The sequence below is a fragment of the Anomaloglossus baeobatrachus genome, chromosome 10 (assembly GCF_048569485.1).
Source record: "Anomaloglossus baeobatrachus isolate aAnoBae1 chromosome 10, aAnoBae1.hap1, whole genome shotgun sequence".
In the NCBI taxonomy this organism is placed as follows: Eukaryota; Metazoa; Chordata; class Amphibia; order Anura; family Aromobatidae; genus Anomaloglossus; species Anomaloglossus baeobatrachus.
In genome coordinates, this window is record NC_134362.1 from 207,384,381 (window position 1) to 207,404,216 (window position 19,836).

The 19,836-nt window shown below is 48.5% G+C and overlaps 1 protein-coding gene across 1 annotated transcript; it reads right to left on the minus strand.

The window, feature by feature from the left end:
- Positions 1-12,114: 12,114 nt before the first annotated feature.
- On the minus strand, positions 12,115-19,401 carry RRAD (RRAD, Ras related glycolysis inhibitor and calcium channel regulator). The gene is made up of 5 exons (XM_075326215.1): positions 19,323-19,401; positions 18,516-18,872; positions 15,841-15,914; positions 15,007-15,211; positions 12,115-12,870 (listed from the first exon to the last, which is right to left on the minus strand). Exons 2-5 carry the CDS (start codon positions 18,868-18,870, stop codon positions 12,593-12,595), a joined length of 912 nt encoding a protein of 303 aa, XP_075182330.1. The 5' UTR covers positions 18,871-18,872; positions 19,323-19,401; the 3' UTR covers positions 12,115-12,592.
- Between the last annotated feature and the right edge of the window lie 435 nt (positions 19,402-19,836).

Below are 19,836 nucleotides of genomic sequence, written 5' to 3' on the forward strand. Positions count from 1 at the left end.
CCAACTTCAGGCTCTTTGCTGTCACTTTTCTCCTCTCTACTACTTTCCTCCTTCCACTTCCTTAGCTTAACTCTCACTGCCTGTGTTTTCCCTCCTCCTCGGTGGGTGGAGACCAACCGCCTGGCTCCACACCCTGGTGTGGACAACAGCCCCTGGGGAAGGCAACAAGGATTTTGTGTTTTGACTATGATATGCCTGCAGGGAGTGTGGGGTGTTTAAGTGTTGTGCTCTGTGGCCCCTGGCTTGTCCAGGGCGACACAGAAGCACTGCAGCACTGCCTCGGCGAAGCGGCAACAGGCAGTCTTGAAGCTAATCTGCATAGGTGACAAACCCCACAATGCAGAAGAGGTGTGGACAGCTCTGAAACAGCAGGCAGATCACTGGCTCACAACTCTGAACCTAAAGCCAGGAAAGGTCGTGTGTGACAATGGCCGGAACCTGGTGGCGGCTTTGAGGCGAGGCCAGCTGACACATGTTCCATGCGTGGCCCATGTGCTCAACCTCGTGGTTCAGCGGTTTCTAAAGTCATACTCAAAGCTGTCTGATCTGCTGGTAAAAGTTCGCCGCCTGTCTGCACATTTTCGAAAGTCACCTACTGCTTCAGCCGGCCTTGCCGGCTTTCAGCGCCGTTTGCATCTTCCGGCACACAGACTGGTGTGTGATGTCCCCACGCGTTGGAATTCAACTCTGCACAAGTTGGTCAGGATATGTGAGCAGAAGAGGGCAGTTGTTGAGTACCTGCATCACCTAAGCCGTCGGGAAATGGGTCAAACTCCACACATAACACCTGAGGAGTGGAGATGGATGTCCGACCTATGCACCATCCGCCAAAACTTTGAGGACTCCACCAAGATGGTGAGTGGTGATGACGCCATTATTAGCGTCACCATACCGCTACTCTGCCTTCTAAAATGGTCTCTGCTCAAAAAACAACCATGATGCATTGCAGGCGGAGCGCGATGAGTTTGAGCAAGAAACAGTAGTGGGTGTGGGTGATAACACACAGCCCAGCCTCGTCTCATCACAACGTGCAGTGGAGGACTATGACGAGGAGGAGGATGAAGACATGGAGCAACTCTCTGGCCAAATTGAGGATATGACATGCAGTCATATCCTCGGTTCAGCGTGGCTGGCCAGAGGACAGGGTAGATGATGAGGAGGAGGAGGAGGAGGACAGCATGTTCAGTCATCGTGTTGGTCAGGATACTGAAGTGATGGCTGTTAAGAGTCTGGCACACATGGCTGACTTTATGGTAAGCTGCCTGTCTCGTGACCCTCGCGTTAAGAACATCTTGGCCGACAATCATTACTGGTTGGTAACACTGTTAGACCCACACTAAAAGGAGAACTTTATGTCTCTTATTCCCGAGGCGGAGAGGTCAGGCAAAATGCAGCAGTTCCAGAAGGCCATAGTCACGGAAGTAGGCAAAGCATTCCCCTCACAAAACGCTAGCGGCATAGGTCAGGAATCAGTGGACAACCAAGGCGTACAGCCGAGAGAGGCACAAGTCCAATCCGCCAGAGGTAGGGGAACAGTCTTTAAGATGTGGGACAGTTTTCTCAGCCCCTCACATACCACAGCCCCTGAGGTGCGGGGTAGTGCCACAAGAAATCCTAAGTTTGGCCAGATGCTCAAGGAGTACCTTGCAGATCGAACAACTGTACTCCGACATTCCTCTGTGCCTTACAATTAATGTGTATCCAAGCTGGACACGTGGCATGAATTGGCTCTCTACGCCTTGGAAGTCCTGGCCTGCCCTGCCGCTAGCGTTTTGTCAGAGCGTGTTTTTAGTGCCGCAGGTGGAATCATTACAGATAAACGCACCTGCCTGTCAACTGTAAATGCTGACAGGCTGACTCTGATCAAGATGAACAAGGGTTGGATTTGGCCAGACTTCACCACACACACCAACCGCAAATTACAGCGGAATTTAAAGTTTGTAACGGGAATTTGCCATGTACCTCCACTCACCCATGGTAACACACTTCTGGACTTTGGCTAATCGCTGGACTGCTCCTCCTTCTCCTCATGCGCCATCATGGTGACCGTTACAATAGTTAAGCCGTTGTTTCAGGTATACCCCCAGTGGTAAATTTTTTCGCCCATTCTTTCTGAATGGACATTACAATGACAGGAGACCCGCTCCTTTGCAATGGGAACAATGTTTTGAGGCCCTCATGCACATCTCTATCCAGGGACAATGTGGAGCCTCCAAATTTTTGGCTGCCCTGCCTAAGGGCTATACTACAATAGACCCACTTCCTTACAATGGGCACTTCATGTTTACATGCCATCATGCACGTCTCTATCCAGGGACAATATGGAGCCTGACGCTGCCACCGACTGCCACACACGTGCTGTTTTTAAATGCAAGCACGGACGCAATAAGAACCTAACTGGTTTTTAGGAGCGACAATTACTGAGAAGTCTGACACTATCTGGACTGTTTTAGACTGTGTACACCAGCCCCAGATATGATGAAGGCTGGTATACGGTCACCACTAGGAATGGCTATATACCCTGCCTGCCTGCCTGTATACTGCTACAATAGTCCTGACAAGGACTCTTCTGGTCACTAGCCTGTATTCCGACCTGGCTATACCCTGCCTGCATATAGCAACAATAGTCCTGAGAAGGACTCTGCTACTGTACTCCGACCTGGCTATACCCTGCCTGCCTGTATACAACTACAATAGTCCTGAGAAGGACTTCTGGTCACACTGTTTGCAGCCCTGCTCCGGAACTAACTATAAAGGGCCGCAAAGCTTTCCCTGAATCAGCGACACTCTCCCTGCACTGACTGTCTGGATAGCTGTGAGCAGAGCACAGCGCGCCGGCCGGTATAAAGGCTCGGTCACGCTGTGCAGGCCGGCCAATCACTGCAATTCCACAACTAACAGGGCTGTGGCATTGCAGTGGTCTGCCAGCCAATCCCTGCATGAGGGCTGGCTCTCAAAAGAGCGCCAACATGCAGAAATGAAGACCACGAGTACAGCACGAGTATCGCGAGATTACTCGGTCCCCGCCGAGCAGCCCGAGTACAGCGATACTCGTGCGAGTACCGAGTAGTTACAAGCATGCTCGCTCATCACTAGTTACCAGTACTGAGCACCCGAGCATGGTAGTGCCCGCTCATCACTAGTTACCAGTACTGAGCACCCGAGCATGGTAGTGCCCGCTCATCACTAGTTACGAGTACAGAGCACCCGAGCATGGTAGTGCCCGCTCATCACTAGTTACCAGTACTGAGCACCCGAGCATGGTAGTGTCCGCTCATCACTAGTTACCAGTACTGAGCACCCGAGCATGGTAGTGCCCGCTCATCACTAGTTACCAGTACTGAGCACCCGAGCATGGTAGTGCCCGCTCATCACTAGTTACCAGTACTGAGCACCCGAGCATGGTAGTGCCCGCTCATCACTAGTTACGAGTACAGAGCACCCGAGCATGGTAGTGCCCGCTCATCACTAGTTACCAGTACTGAGCACCCGAGCATGGTAGTGTCCGCTCATCACTAGTTACCAGTACTGAGCACCCGAGCATGGTAGTGCCCGCTCATCACTAGTTACCAGTACTGAGCACCCGAGCATGGTAGTGCCCGCTCATCACTAGTTACGAGTACAGAGCACCCGAGCATGGTAGTGCCTGCTCATCCTTAGTACTGAGCACCCGAGCATGGCAGTGCCCGCTCATCACTAGTTACCAGTACTAAGCACCCGAGCATGGTAGTGCCCGCTCATCACTAGTTACGAGTACAGAGCACCCGAGCATGGTAGTGCCTGCTCATCACTAGTTACCAGTACTGAGCACCCGAGCATGGTAGTGCCCGCTCATCACTAGTTACCAGTACTGAGCACCCGAGCTTGGCAGTGCCCGCTCATCATTAGTTACCAGTACTGAGCACCCGAGCTTGGCAGTGCCCGCTCATCATTAGTTACCAGTACTGAGCACCCGAGCATGGTAGTGCCCGCTCATCACTAGTTACCAGTACTGAGCACCCGAGCATGGTAGTGCCGGCTCATCACTAGTTACCAGTACTGAGCACCCGAGCATGGTAGTGCCTGCTCATCACTAGTTACCAGTACTGAGCACCCGAGCATGGTAGTGCCCGCTCATCACTAGTTACCAGTACTGAGCACCCGAGCATGGTAGTGCCCGCTCATCACTAGTTACCAGTACTGAGCACCCGAGCATGGTAGTGCCTGCTCATCACTAGTTACCAGTACTGAGCACCTGAGCATGGTAGTGCCCGCTCATCACTAGTTACCAGTATTGAGCACCCGAGCATGGTAGTGTCCGCTCATCACTAGTTACCAGTACTGAGCACCCGAGCATGGTAGTGCCCGCTCATCACTAGTTACCAGTACTGAGCACCTGAGCATGGTAGTGCCCGCTCATCACTAGTTACCAGTACTGAGCACCTGAGCATGGTAGTGCCCGCTCATCACTAGTTACCAGTACTGAGCACCTGAGCATGGTAGTGCCCGCTCATCACTAGTTACCAGTACTGAGCACCTGAGCATGGTAGTGCTCGCTCATCACTAGTTACCAGTACTGAGCACCCGAGCATGGTAGTGCCCGCTCATCACTAGTTACCAGTACTGAGCACCTGAGCATGGTAGTGCTCGCTCATCACTAGTTACCAGTACTGAGCACCTGAGCATGGTAGTGCTCGCTCATCACTAGTTACCAGTACTGAGCACCTGAGCATGGTAGTGCCCGCTCATCACTAGCCATGACATTTTAGTAATTTGAGGTGCAGACAGCTCAGGATGAAGAATGGTCACGTTAAAGCTGGGTTTACACACTGCAACATCGCAAAGGACATCGCTGTAACGTCACCGGTTTGGTGACGCAATAGCGACCTCCCTAAGTCTCTTCTAAGTCTCTGCTAAGTCGCTGGTGAGCTGTCAAACAGGCAAACCTGGCCAACAACGCAACAGCGATCCGGACCTGCAGAGCGACCTAGCTGGTTGTTTGGGGACGTTGATAAGCAGCCTTTTGAAAGGGAAGTTGCTAACAAAGTCGCTGCAAAGTCTTCACACACTGAAACTTCATGCTGCACAGCGGGAAACAAAGGACCTAGGAATGGTCCTGAACGATTTGTAACGATTACAACTTCACAGCAGGGGCCGGGTCGCTGATAGGTTTCACACACTGCAACATCGCAAACAACATCGCTATTGCGTCACAAAACCGGTGACGTTACAGCGATGTCGTTTGAGATGTTGCAGTGTGTAAACCCAGCTTAAGATAGACCTATATCATGAGGAAGATAAGAGGGAATCTCAGGGAAACCATTTATTGGCATTTTTTATCTTCTTATCTTGTAACCCTCACTTTTATTTTCCTTGCTGATATAGCGCCCTCAGATTCTACAACACATTCTCACTGTCCCCATTGGGGCTCACAGTATAAATGCCTGGCATGTGCCTAGGGTGGATTTTCGCACTCCATGTGGCTCTTCTTTCACCCTACTCCTTGGCAGGACCCAAGTGCGGCCTTGTCCTTCTGATCAGCCCAGTTCTCTACGGCTAAAGTGGAAATTAGAGAAAACCAAAAGTTTCCCGTGCAGATTGGAATCAGCTCATTAATGAAGCCTGTGATTAGGGCGGCAGATTACGAGACGCTGATCCGGTGCATCAGATTTTATTAAAGCATGAAGACGTCTTGTGGCAGGAGGGGATTCCCTTTACAGCTTTATAAATAGAACAGAAAGTAAGCGGCAATTACTTTCCATATGGCTCATCTGGCTCCTCTGCCTGATCTGCTCTTTGTACCGCATAATATTAACCCTGCAGCTTCTGGACAGCATTATGCGATATGACAAGGGCATTTAATGTACAGCCAAGATCCTTGCAGCCTGCGGTGATTTACAATGTGTACCCTTCATCTGCTGGTCCAGCGCCAGGACACTACGAGGATCCAGATTCACACATCCGTGAATCCCCTCCATGTTCTGTCCTTGATTTCCACCGATGCACCATATACTCATTAAACTTCGGTGCCATTTTTTTTTTTGCTAAATTAAATGCATGAATAATCAAAATATTCCATATCAGAACACCTTAAATAATCATAAATCTCAAAATACCTTTAAAATAACCCTACAGGTTCATAGAAAAGGAAATTTGTGTCTTTTTTTCTTTATAAAATCAATTTTTATTTAAATGTTTAAAATACATATGAAATATGTTCAAAATCAATTTGGGACAGGATCAAAAACCAAAGTAAGTTAGCAGCGGTATAGCAGGTAATGTACATAACTAGTGGGGGGACCATTATTATAATTATCCATCACTAAAAATATAACATAGTAATAAAGTGCAAAGTGCTATTATGTATATGGTTATATGCAATGGCTATAGAGTAAGGTATAGAAGGCATGACTTGTTGCAATAGAATGCCTGAAAAATGCAAACAATGTTTCTAAGTCAAATATACCTTGTAAATGGTCAGGGAAATCCTGCGTGCCGCTATGCCCCGACGCGCGTTTCAAGCGTGCTTTTCTTGAGCACCCCCTGATGAAAAGCACGCTTGAAACGCGCATCGGGGCATAGCGGCACGCAGGATTTCACTGACCATTTACAAGGTATATTTGACTTTGCCTGAAAAATGCAAAAAATGTTTCTAAGTCAAATATACCTTGTAAATGGTCAGTGAAATCCTGCGTGCCGCTATGCCCCGACGCGCGTTTCAAGCGTGCTTTTCTTGAGCACCCCCTGAAGAAAAGCACGCTTGAAACGCGTGTCGGGGCATAGCGGCACGCAGGATTTCACTGACCAGTTACAAGGTATATTTGACTTTTCCTGAAAAATGCAAAAAATGTTTCTAAGTCAAATATACCTTGTAAATGGTCAGTGAAATCCTGCGTGCCGCTATGCCCCGACGCGCGTTTCAAGCGTGCTTTTCTTGAGCACCCCCTGAAGAAAAGCACGCTTGAAACGCGCGTTGGGGCATAGCGGCACGCAGGATTTCACTGACCATTTACAAGGTATCTTTGACTTAGAAACATTTTTTGCATTTTTCAGGCATTCTATTGCAACAAGTCATGCCTTCTATACCTTTCTCTATAGCCATTGCATATAACCATATACATAATAGCACTTTGCATTTTATTACTATGTTATATTTTCAGTGATGGATAATTATAATAATGGTCCCCACACTAGTTATGTACATTACCTGCTATACCGCTGCTAACTTACTTTGGTTTTTGATCCTGTCCCAAATTGATTTTGAACATATTTCATATGTATTTTAAAAATTTAAATAAAAATTGATTTTATAAGAAAAAAAGACACCAATTTCCTTTTCTATGAACCTGTAGGGTTATTTTAAAGGTATTTTGAGATTTATAAATTAAATGCATGTATTTATTCCAAAAAATAATTTTTGCAATTATTTTTCTTTAAAAGTGTTGCAAAATTTTGCTCGTACTGCCTCTGCACTGTCTATTTCCGGCTGCAGAATGGGTTAACTCAGAATCTGTCAGTGAGCGCATTCTGATGGTCCAATGGGAGAGTTTTTTCTTTTATCTGTCTTTTTTTTTTTAGCTTCTCTCAGCTGATTTATGAGCACAGACCACATCAAAGTTGAATGTGCAGAGAAACATAAGGCCTGGAAAAAAACAAACGGTGCCAAATTATTTTTAAATCAGGTTCATTTTTATTTAACATCAAAATTATACAACACATAAAATAATTCCCTCCATAGAAATATCACAGAAAGGGAAAAAACCTTTAGTCAATAAGAAAAACCACACAAATAACATAATAAACAATGCACCCGCAGTCCACGTCTCATTTCAATATGGGTCTCAAAGTGCATATTATTTCCCAATATATTCTCCATAGTATAGCTTACCCAGCATCATTATGACATTATATATATATACACATATACATACACGCACGCACGCACGCACGCACACACATATACATGCACACACATATACATGCACACACATATACATGCACACACCTTCCAGCAGTACGCATATCACCCTATTTGAGGAAATTTGTTAACCGGTCAGAAGGAGAAGGACCTGGTCGCTCGCACTGTCCTGCAGTAACGCCGAGGAGGGAAGGCCTGGGGTATCCAACCATGCCCCCCAGATCTTATAGAACTTTTTCAATGCATTTCTTTTAAGGTATACTCCTCTCTCCAGTCGAAGTATAGCGTTCACTCTTTCCCTAAAATCCCCGATGACCGGAGGCGCTGGGTCCAACCAGTGGTAGGCCAACAGTTTCCTAGCCTGGTACAAGAGACGTGTAATACCGACCATTACCGGCGAACTCAAGTCCACCCCCCCCTCCAGTAGACCCAGGATACATATAATAGGTCTTGGCTGTAGACGGATATTGAAAACTTGTCTAACCAAATCTAGTACTGCCCTCCAGTAATCTTCAATGTTCCCACAGGACCACATCATATGCATCAGATTCGCACCTTCCTGTCCGCACCTAGGACACAGATCATCCATCCTAACTCCCATCTTATGCAATAGACTAGGTGTCCTATATACTCTATGTAACAGGAATAGCTGCGACAGTCGTTGGCCTTCAGATACAGCAAGGCTTGGAGTCTGAGACAGGACCTCACCCCACTGTTCCTCTGTCATAGGGCCTAGGTCCCTCTCCCACTTCTCTCTAGCCTGCAAAGGGAATTTGTCGAGGTGTCTAGATAACATCACTGTATACAACCTAGAAATAATACCATAGGAGCGATCAGATGTCAACAATTCAGTAAGAGTGTGATTCCGCTCTATCCTAATGTCCATACGACGTGTCTGTGTCTCATAGGCATGACGGAGCTGCAGGTATTGGTAAAAGGAACTGTGCGGTATCCCAAACTCAGCTTGAAGCTGGTCAAATCTTTTAAGTATATTATTCTGAAGAATCTGAGACACCTGATGCACCCCCCTGCTCACCCACATTCTCCAACCCGGGAGTCTCTGCAGCTCCGCCAGTCCACGATTATGCCATAAGGGCCAGTACTCAGTCATTCCTGATATTCCCAGCAACTGCTTCCCTCTATCCCACACCTTGTACATCAATGATAATGTTGGATATAATGTTCCTCCTCTGGGTGAGTATCCTGCATCCAAAAAAGCCACTGGGTGTCCCCATTCTGCAAGGCCCCTCACCAATTTGCCCCCAGCGTCATATGCCTCATCCTTTCCCCACCCCCTGAAGTGCTGCATCTGTGCCGCAACATAATAAACCCACGGGTTGGGGACTGCCAGACCCCCATCCTCCTTCCCTCTCTGCAGGGTCTCAAGGCGGATTCTAGCCTGCTGCTTTTGCCACAAGAGTTCCCGAAACAAAGTGTTGATTTTACGGAAAAATTTCCAGTGGATCCATATTGGGGCGTTGTGGAGAAGATACAGAAGTTTGGGCATCAGTACCATTTTTAGTAGATTAGCACGGCCAATAAGGGACAGTGGGAGTCGACACCAGGCATCTATCTTGTTCCTAAACTGAGCCAACACTGGTTCCAGATTTTGAGAGTAGTAATCACGCGGTCGGGCACTAACCACAATCCCCAGGTATTTAAATTTATCTACGGTGCCAAATTATTAGTGAAACCGAATAGCAAAAATTATTTTTAGCCCCAAATACATGAATTTAAGGTAAAATATATGTATAGCTCATTGCCCCAATTAAAATAAATATAAATCTATACTAATCTACTGCAGCAGAGCTGTTCCAGCAACTTCGGCAGGGACCCGCAAAAAGAGTTGCCTTGTCGCTGGCTGTTGGGCTCACATAAAACGGGCCATTTTTGTATACTAAGTATCTCAATTTTACATAGCAGTAATGCAACTGTCTCTTTTTTGTTACTATGTGCAGGCTGCAGGCAATAAGCGACCGCTCGTCTGATGCACTTTTACTATATTGTCAGAGTGGACATCGGCCCAGATGGAATTATAATGTGCTGCAGCCAAAGAGCAGCCACCGATTAGCCATTGCCTAAAGGTGAGACCAGATATGCCAGTCTGCAGAAACAGCAATGTTGGTGCCACTGCTGGATGTATTGTTTTTATTTTAACTGGGACCCTAAAATGATTTGACTGGATATTTTCAGTAGTGAAAGACATCTTTACGTCATTTTGTTAATACTTTTGCTATTCTGCTGGTGCAGTCACTGTGTACATACATTACTGATCCTGAGTTACCTCCTGTATTATCCTCCAGAGCTGCACTCGCTATTCTGCTGGTGCAGTCACTGTGTACATACATTGCATTACTGATCCTGAGTTACCTCCTGTATTATACTATAGAGCTGCACTCACTATTCTGCTGGTGCAGTCACTGTGTACATACATTACATTACTGATCCTGAGTTACCTCCTGTATTATACTCCAGAGCTGCACTCACTATTCTGCTGGTGTAGTCACTGTGTACATACATTACATTACTTATCCTGTACTTGTCGCTGGCGGAGGAGGGGACGCTGCGCTCTCCCACTGCTCGGGTCCGGCTGCTGCGGCCTGCTGCTGCTCGGTGGCTCGAACGATGGGCCGGATCCCGGGGACTCGAGCGGCGCTCCTCGCCCGTGAGTGAAAGGGGATTGGTTTTTGGGATAGTTTATTGTCCGTGACGCCACCCACGGTTGTGGTGATTGTGTGGACACCACCGCTGCTCTGTATGGGGATCCCGGGAGCGGTGACAGGGAGCAGCAAAGTTGTTAGTTCTCCCCTCCGTGGGTAGGGGGTGGTTGTCCCGGGGCCCAGTGATGAGGTGGGGGATGCTGGATGGCAGGGCCGGTGCAGGGCTTGGTGGGGTGCAGGGACGCAGGGGCAGCGCTGTGCCTTGCGGCACTGTGGTACTCACTCAGCCTGAGACGGTGACACAGTTCTCGGTAAAACACACGGCTGGAAAGACGGTTCCCACGGACGCCTGCAGTTGCTTTTCCCCAGTAGTTGATGGTGACGGTCCCTTTTCCTGCACCTGAGATGATGATGGTAGCGATGGGTTCCCACCGGTAACCCGCTCCCCAGCTTGGATATGTGCCGGAGGAGCCCTACTTTGCCCGCAGGCGCTGGCCCTGGGAAACTGGTGCCCTGGCGGTGGCGGTGTCTCTCTCTAATGGTCGGACTGTTGCCTTCAATCGGGACTTGGTTGTTGGGAGACCCAGAGGTCCCCTTCACTGACGGATTTGGCAAATTCACGGCGACTCCTAGCCTTGCCGGGATCCGAAAGGCCCCTGCCAATGGTGCTGACTGCTCTTCGTATACCGCTCCGGTACCGCTGGGCCACCACCCGTCCACGGTCCTTCCGGCAACCTCCAAGCAGCCTCTCCTGCAGACGGTCACCGCCGTCTGCTGACCTTGCTGTTTCGGTCCGGGCACACACCCGGACCAGCTTCAGGCTTTCTTAACTGTTCCTTTTTCTGTCACTACTCTCACTGTCCTCCTCTACCACTTCCTTCTACTTCACTCCCTAAAACTGATCTGCCTGGTTCTCCCGCCTCCAGGGCTGTGAACTCCTCGGTGGGCGGAGCCAACCGCCTGGCCCTCCCCCTGGTGTGGAAATCAGCCCCTGGAGGAAGGCAACAAGTATTTTTGTGTAGCTTTGGTGTACCTATCTGGGGTGTAGGGTGTGGTGGTGTTATGACCTGTGACCCCTGGCTTGCCCAGGGCGTCACACACTGATCCTGAGAAGATTTATTTCCTCTCCTGTCACACTGTATGTGTATCGGTCACATTTTATTTGTGCACCTCCATATTAATTTAATACTAAGATGTGTGGTATTTTTTTGCATATTTCTCCTCCTATCGTGGTGCTTCTTCAGCATCTGCGGTATGTATGTGATACAATATGGCTCCTCGGGAGCTGTGCTTCAGACTGCAGCCCCTCCCGAGACATTACTAGGACTAGCTGCCGTTTGATTTATGTGACGGGGGCCAATTTATTACATCTCATTTAACACTTTGATGGCCACTTTCTTATATATCTATGGTCTGAACCCCTATGGGTCTTCTCCCAGCCTATGTCTGGGGAGGTGTCACTGCAGCATAACTGGAGGGTTACAGGCTGCAAACCTGGTCTGCACCTCGTCGGGTAGAAGACACGAATCTGCGATTTATAACAGTAAATAGTTTATTATAAAATATTTCCTGTAAACAAATAATAAATTGATAACAATTCATCAAAGTGCAATACAGTTCAAAAAAAATGGCGTCGCCTACACGTCATCACTGCAGAGGTCTATGTGCCAATGTGATCACATGAACATGAACCTGCAAGGTAAAAACAGGAGTGGGGTGTACGAGCCTGCGTACAACAATTCAAGTTTTAACACAAAAGTAGATAGTGATACTATTCACTCTTCAACGCCAAAGCAACCGGTTACGATCGGACACCGAGCGCGTCAGGAGGAGGCACGAAGTCGCTGACTGCCCATCAGTCCTTGCCCAAAAGTCCCAATGTCCTAATGCCACATTCCAGTCCAGCTTATTAAGGCATAAATTAGAAATGAAAATCCGAGTTCTAGATTGGTTTTAATCTATCACTTTATACATCTCCATTTCAAAGAAAGTCAAGTATTTCCTCCAGGTGTCGGGACCACCTCTGCTCAGCTCTTCAGAGGACGGATAAGTCGTGGCAGGATTTGGATTTCTGCTTGAACGCCATCTTCTTGTTATTTTTGGCTACAATCTTCCCCAGGAACCTCTTGGCTTTTTTCCCTATGCTTTCCCGCCTTTTGCTGCTGGCCATTCTCCTTGCGTTGTCTTCTTTGCTGTCTTTGCGGAGTCTGATCTGGCGCACGATGCCCTCGAAAAGGTCCTTGACGTTGTGGTGGAGGGCGGCCGAGGTTTCTATAAACTTGCAGTCAAATACCACAGCGCATGCTCGACCCTCTGTAGGAGAAAATAAGAAGATTGTGTAAGAACCATGAAAGACGCACCATGGCCTGTGGTGTCAACATAGTCCAATAACCATAAAAGCCGCACCATGGCCTGTGGTGTCAACATAGTCCAAGAACCATGAAAGATGCCCCACAGCCTGGGGAGTCAACATAGTCCAAAACCATGAAAGACGCACCATGGACGGTGGTGTCCACATAGTCCAAGAACCGTGAAAGACACACCATGGCTTATGGTGTAAACATAGTCCAATAACCATGAAAGATGCCCCATGGCCTGGGGTGTCAACATAGTCCAAGAACCATGAAAAATGCCCCACAACCTATAGTGTCAGCATAGTCCAAGAACCATGAAAGATGCGCCATGGCCTGTGGTGTCAACATAGTGCAAGAACCATGAAAGACGACCCACGGCCTGTGGTGTCAACATAGTCCAAGAACCATGAAAGACGACCCACGGCCTGTGGTGTCAACATAGTCCAGGAACCATGAAAGACACTCCACGGCCTATGGTGTCAACATAGTCCAGGAACCATGAAAGACACTCCACGGCCTATGGTGTCAACATGCCCAGGAACCATGAAAGATGCCCCACGGCCTGTGGTGTCAACATAGTCCAAGAACTGTGAAAGACACCATGGCCTGTGGTGTCAACATAGTCCAGGAACCATGAAAGACTCCCCACGGCCTGTGGTGTCAACATAGTCCAGGAACCATGAAAGACTCCCCACGGCCTGTGGTGTCAACATAGTCCAGGAACCATGAAAGATGCGCCATGGCCTGTGGTGTCAACATAGTGCAAGAACCATGAAAGACGACCCACGGCCTGTGGTGTCAACATAGTCCAGGAACCATGAAAGACACTCCACGGCCTATGGTGTCAACATAGTCCAGGAACCATGAAAGATGCCCAGTGGCCTATGGTGTCAACATAGTCCAAGAACTGTGAAAGACACACCATGGCCTGTGGTGTCAACATAGTCCAGGAACCATGAAAGACTCCCCACGGCCTGTGGTGTCAACATAGTCCAGGAACCATGAAAGACTCCCCACGGCCTGTGGTGTCAACATAGTCCAGGAACCATGAAAGACTCCCCACGGCCTGTGGTGTCAACATAGTCCAGGAACCATGAAAGACTCCCCACGGCCTGTGGTGTCAACATAGTCCAGGAACCATGAAAGATGCGCCATGGCCTGTGGTGTCAACATAGTGCAAGAACCATGAAAGACGACCCACGGCCTGTGGTGTCAACATAGTCCAGGAACCATGAAAGACACTCCACGGCCTATGGTGTCAACATAGTCCAGGAACCATGAAAGATGCCCAGTGGCCTATGGTGTCAACATAGTCCAAGAACTGTGAAAGACACACCATGGCCTGTGGTGTCAACATAGTCCAGGAACCATGAAAGACTCCCCACGGCCTGTGGTGTCAACATAGTCCAGGAACCATGAAAGACTCCCCACGGCCTGTGGTGTCAACATAGTCCAGGAACCATGAAAGATGCGCCATGGCCTGTGGTGTCAACATAGTGCAAGAACCATGAAAGACGACCCACTGCCTGTGGTGTCAACATAGTCCAGGAACCATGAAAGACTCCCCACGGCCTGTGATGTCAACATAGTCCAGGAACCATGAAAGACACTCCACGGCCTATGGTGTCAACATAGTCCAGGAACCATGAAAGACACTCCACGGCCTATGGTGTCAACATAGTCCAGGAACCATGAAAGATGCCCAGTGGCCTATGGTGTCAACATAGTCCAAGAACTGTGAAAGACACACCATGGCCTGTGGTGTCATAGTCCAAGAACCATGAAAGACTCCCCACGGCCTGCAGTGTCAACATAGTCCAATAACCATAAAAGCCACACCATGGCCTGTGGTGTTAACATAGTCCAAGAACCGTGAAAGACACACCATGGCCGGTGGTGTCCACATAGTCCAAAACCATGAAAGATGCCCCACAGCTTGTGGTGTCAACATAGTCCAGGAACCATGAAAGATGCCCCACGACCTCTGGTGTCAACATAGTCCTAGGTATGGACTGGACGAGAATGATATGGACCTGATGGCTTTATTACTACTCCTTATAATCCCTAATCTTAGTGTCTGGCCATCGCTGCTCACCTTCTACAGAGACCTCCCGTGACCGCACCAAATCGCTCTTATTTCCCACCAGGATGATGGGGATGTCCTCGGACTGCCGGGCTCTGCGCAGCTGGATTCTGAGCTCAGACGCTTTCTCGAAGCTGGCCTTGTCCGTCACCGAGTACACGATGACATAAGCGTCTCCCATTTTCATGCACTGATTGTGCAGCCAGTGGTTGTCATCCTAGAAGCATAAACGTCAAATGTTAATTACCACCAAATCAGTCACTAAGGAGCAATTATTTATGCAAATTACTGCGCATATTGCAGGCACATTATCTCCTGTGTGTTCATTTAATTGCATCTAATGCTTCTCTTCAATGAACCTCTATCTAAACGTGCAGGTTGCAATTGATGTCAATGTGGAAAAATTGTGCCCCCTAGTGGTCAATAATAGAGATGACAATAAAAATGGGGCATTAAGACTGTAGAAAGTCATATCTACAGGTATATAATCCTAAATCCACCAGTAACAACCTATCTGATCCGGAATTATCATTTGTGTTATACTTCAGAGCTGAATTTATAATTCTGCAGACTTTTTTTTTTTTTATAAAGCAAACACCACCTAACAGCTAAGTGCCTACATTGGAAGTAAAGTGCTTGGTGCAAAGAAAAAAAGTAAATCGTATGTAAGTGCAGGGGGATGCTGGAAGATTTCAGCTCTGAAGCAGCAGCATAGTGAATGCAGCTCTGGAGTATAATACATGCAGTACAATGTAAAGATGTTAATATATGTATATAATTGAGTTTTTCTGTAAAAGTCACCAAAGATGTGAATGACAAAACATAATAAATAGAAAGGTAACGCACCTGCTCCCAAATATCGAAGACTAAAAGACTCGCTTCTTCCCCGTCCACCACTATCGACCTGTCGTATGTGTTTCCTGCAAAAAAAATAAATGGATTTGATCAGTGAAACGTCGGTACATGATGTGGGTTGTACTTATTTCAGGAATGCGGAGGGTTAAATATCACACGAAGTAACAAACGCTGAAGTGTCCAATCAATTGTGGCTAAATATAACTGGAATCGGGAAGGATTGTGTCATCTCGGCAACATGGAGGATCACGCTGCATGAATATTATACGTGTCAGGAGCTCACCGAGGGTCACAACAGTCAGCGAGCTGCACGAGGCATCCAGGATCCTGACCGATAACGACAGATCAACACCAAGCCCCGCAGAAAGGCTGGAAGGACACCGGGGTCGTATATAGCCCCCCGACACAAAGGCATGTAGCCCAGAGAACATCATAGAACACTGGGGTCGTATATAGCCCCCCGACACCAAGGCATGTAGCCCAGAGATCATTATAGGACACCGGGGTCGTATATAGCCCCCCCGACACCAAGGCATGTAGCCCAAAGAACATCATAGGGCACTGGGGTCGTATATAGCCCCCCGACACCAAGGCATGTAGCCCAGAGAACATCATAGGACACCAGGGTCGTATATAGCCCCCCGACACCAAGGCATGTAGCCCAGAGAACATCATAGGACACTGGGGTCGTATATAGCCCCCCGACACCAAGGCATGTAGCCCAGAGAACATCATAGGACACTGGGGTTGTATATAACCCCCCAATACCAAGGCATGTAGCCCAGAGAACATCATAGGACACTGGGGTCGTATATAGCCCCCCGACACCAAGGCATGTAGCCCAGAGAACATCATAGGGCACTGGGGTCGTATATAGCCCCCCCGACACCAAGGCATGTAGCCCAGAGAACATCATAGGGCACTGGGGTCGTATATAGTCCCCCGATACCAAGGCATGTAGCCCAGAGATCATTATAGGGCACTGGGGTCGTATATAGCCCCCCGACACCAAGGCATGTAGCCCAGAGAACATCATAGGACACTGGGGTCGTATATAGCCCCCCAACACCAAGGCATGTAGCCCAGAGAACATCATAGGGCACTGGGGTTGTATATAGCCCCCCGACACAAAGGCATGTAGCCCAGAGAACATCATAGGACACTGGGGTCGTATATAGCCCCCCGATACCAAGGCATGTAGCCCAGAGAACATCATAGGACACTGGGGTCGTATATAGTCCCCCGATACCAAGGCATGTAGCCCAGAGAACATCATAGGGCACTGGGGTCGTATATAGTCCCCCGACACCAAGGCATGTAGCCCAGAGAACATCATAGGACACTGGGGTCGTATATAGCCCCCCTATACCAAGGCATGTAGCCCAGAGAACATCATAGGACACTGGGGTCGTATATAGTCCCCCGATACCAAGGCATGTAGCCCAGAGAACATCATAGGGCACTGGGGTCGTATATAGCCCCCCGACACCAAGGCATGTAGCCCAGAGAACATCATAGGACACTGGGGTCGTATATAGTCCCCCGATACCAAGGCATGTAGCCCAGAGAACATCATAGGGCACTGGGGTCGTATATAGCCCCCCGACACCAAGGCATGTAGCCCAAAGAACATCATAGGACACCGGGGTCGTATATAGCCCCCCGATACCAAGGCATGTAGCCCAGAGAACATCATAGGGCACTGGGGTTGTATATAGCCCCCCAATAACAAGGCATGTAGCCCAGAGAACATCATAGGGCACTGGGGTCGTATATAGCCCCCCGACACCAAGGCATGTAGCCCAGAGAACATCATAGGGCACTGGGGTCGTATATAGCCCCCCAATAACAAGGCATGTAGCCCAGAGAACATCATAGGGCACTGGGGTCTTGTACAGCCCCCAATTCCAAAGCATGTAGCCCTGATATGCAGCATATATGGACACTGTTACATGGGCACTGCGGAGGACATCATCATGGGGCACTGGGGTCTTATATACCCCAGAATACCAAGGCATGTAAACCGGAGAACATGATAGGGCACTGGGGTTGTATATAGCCCCCAACAACAAGGCATGTAGCCCGGCCGCCTGAGCACTGAGATTCGGCAGATATGGGCACTATTACAAAGGCACTGCGGAGGACATCATCATGGGGCACTGTGGTCTTATATAGTCCCCATTACCAAAGCATGTAGCCTGGCCACATGAGCGCCCAGATTCAGCACACGTGGGCACTACAGAGGACATCATCACCGGGCATTGGGGTCTTATAGCGCACCGACACCAAGGCATGTAGCCCGGTCGCCTGAGCGTCCCAGATTCAGCACACATGGGCACCGCGGAGGACATCCTCACCGGGCATTGGGGTCTTATATAGCCCTGACTCCAAGGCATGTAGCCCGGAGATTCGGAAAAGATGGGCACAAAGAGCACTGTGGAGGACATCATTATGGGGCATAGCTGGGAGTTGTAGTCCATGTATAAAACTTATTATCTATGTGTTCACGGCAGTAATTATAAGTCCCTGTTCTCAAATGGATGATACCAGAGAACAAAAGCTCACACTCTTCACTTTGTTCGATATTATATATTATATAGATATTATATATCGACATTTTGCAGTTTAGGAACTTTTCCAGTGAGAACATCTTTTCGGGCTCTTACCTGCCTCCTCTACATCCTGGAGATCCTCCACTCCCCCGAAAATCCTGGCCAGGCTGGACTTGCCCACCCCGTGCTCCCCCAGCAGGATGACTTTAAAGAGCTGATCTTCAGAGTCGCTCCCGGAGGAGATGACGGAGTCCGAGGAGTCGGAGGTCCAGCTCTCGCGCTGCTCATCTCCGGGGTTGTACGAGGGGCAGCGCACCAGTTTGGCCAACTCGCTGGCTTTAGAGCCGCCATGTAACTCCTTATCGTCTACGGGCATGCTCCTCCGGTGGAGCTGCTGGTGCACCGCGAAGGGCAGGCTCCCTCGCCTCTTCTCCAGGCTCTTGATCCGGTCGCTGCGGTTCAGGGTCATGTCTTAAAAGGAAAAGACGAAGACAGTTGTTACGAGTTTTATAAGCAGCCGTATTAACCCCTTAATGGAGTCATTCTATAATACAGTCTGTTTCGCTTCCTTCCTCATCTAGTTACAGATTCTCCCATCTGCTGTTACATTAACGTTCTATAAAATATTAACCCCTTAATGGACTCATTCTATAATACAGTCCGTTACGCTTCCTTCCTGTTACATTAATGTTCTACAAAATATTAACCCTTCCCATACAAAACAACTGGCTACAATCCAGGCAGATGTTTGCATTGATTTGTGCCCGTGTTAGCAGGGTACACGGCTACAATCCAGACAGATGTTTGCATTGATTTGTGCCCGTGTTAGCAGGGTGGACGCTTCTGCAGAATGCGCACGAGTTGCAACTTTATCAGTAAATATTCTATCGGATTATATATTGCAATATTTTGGTTACTTACTTTCTGCACTGCGTTGTCGGGTGATCAGTCCCTGCGGTAGTCCTGAGCTGTGTGTGCGGAGTTGCTCCTTTGTGTCGCTCATGCTGGTAGCCGTGCTCTTATGTATGCCGGAGGGGCTAGCACCCTGCGTGACGTCACTGCCCGCCCAGCATATGAGAGCCCGGTACCCTCCCCACTCCATATTAGTCCACCGTGTGACGTCACAGGCTCCCGTGCTTAGTCAGCCTCTCATTTACAATGCCGCTGCTGCCTTGTGGCACAAAAGGATTGGCATGCCAAGACCCCGAGCATCTGCCACCCTTCATGGCATGCCAAATAATGCACCAAGAGCATGCACAGATGAATTATGCACCGACTTCTCGTAATCAGATTAACCCTTTATAACAATCGGGCATACATAGTTGCATTAATGCCGTCATGCATTGTTATTTGATTTAAAAAAAAAAAAATCAAATCTTTATTTTTATATAGCACTAACATATTCCGCAGCGCTTTACATACATCAGGAACACTG

What these genes read in the sequence shown, in the direction of transcription:
- RRAD (XM_075326215.1), bottom strand. Translation starts at nt 18,870, where the DNA reads ATGACCCTGAACCGCAGCGACCGGATCAAGAGCCTGGAGAAGAGGCGA. An exon ending in CCAGGATGTAGAGGAGGCAG is followed by an intron (nt 15,915 to 18,515) that starts GTAAGAGCCCGA and finishes TTTTTTTTGCAG; the next exon opens with GAAACACATACGACAGGTCG. An exon ending in TCTTCGATATTTGGGAGCAG is followed by an intron (nt 15,212 to 15,840) that starts GTGCGTTACCTT and finishes TTATGCTTCTAG; the next exon opens with GATGACAACCACTGGCTGCA.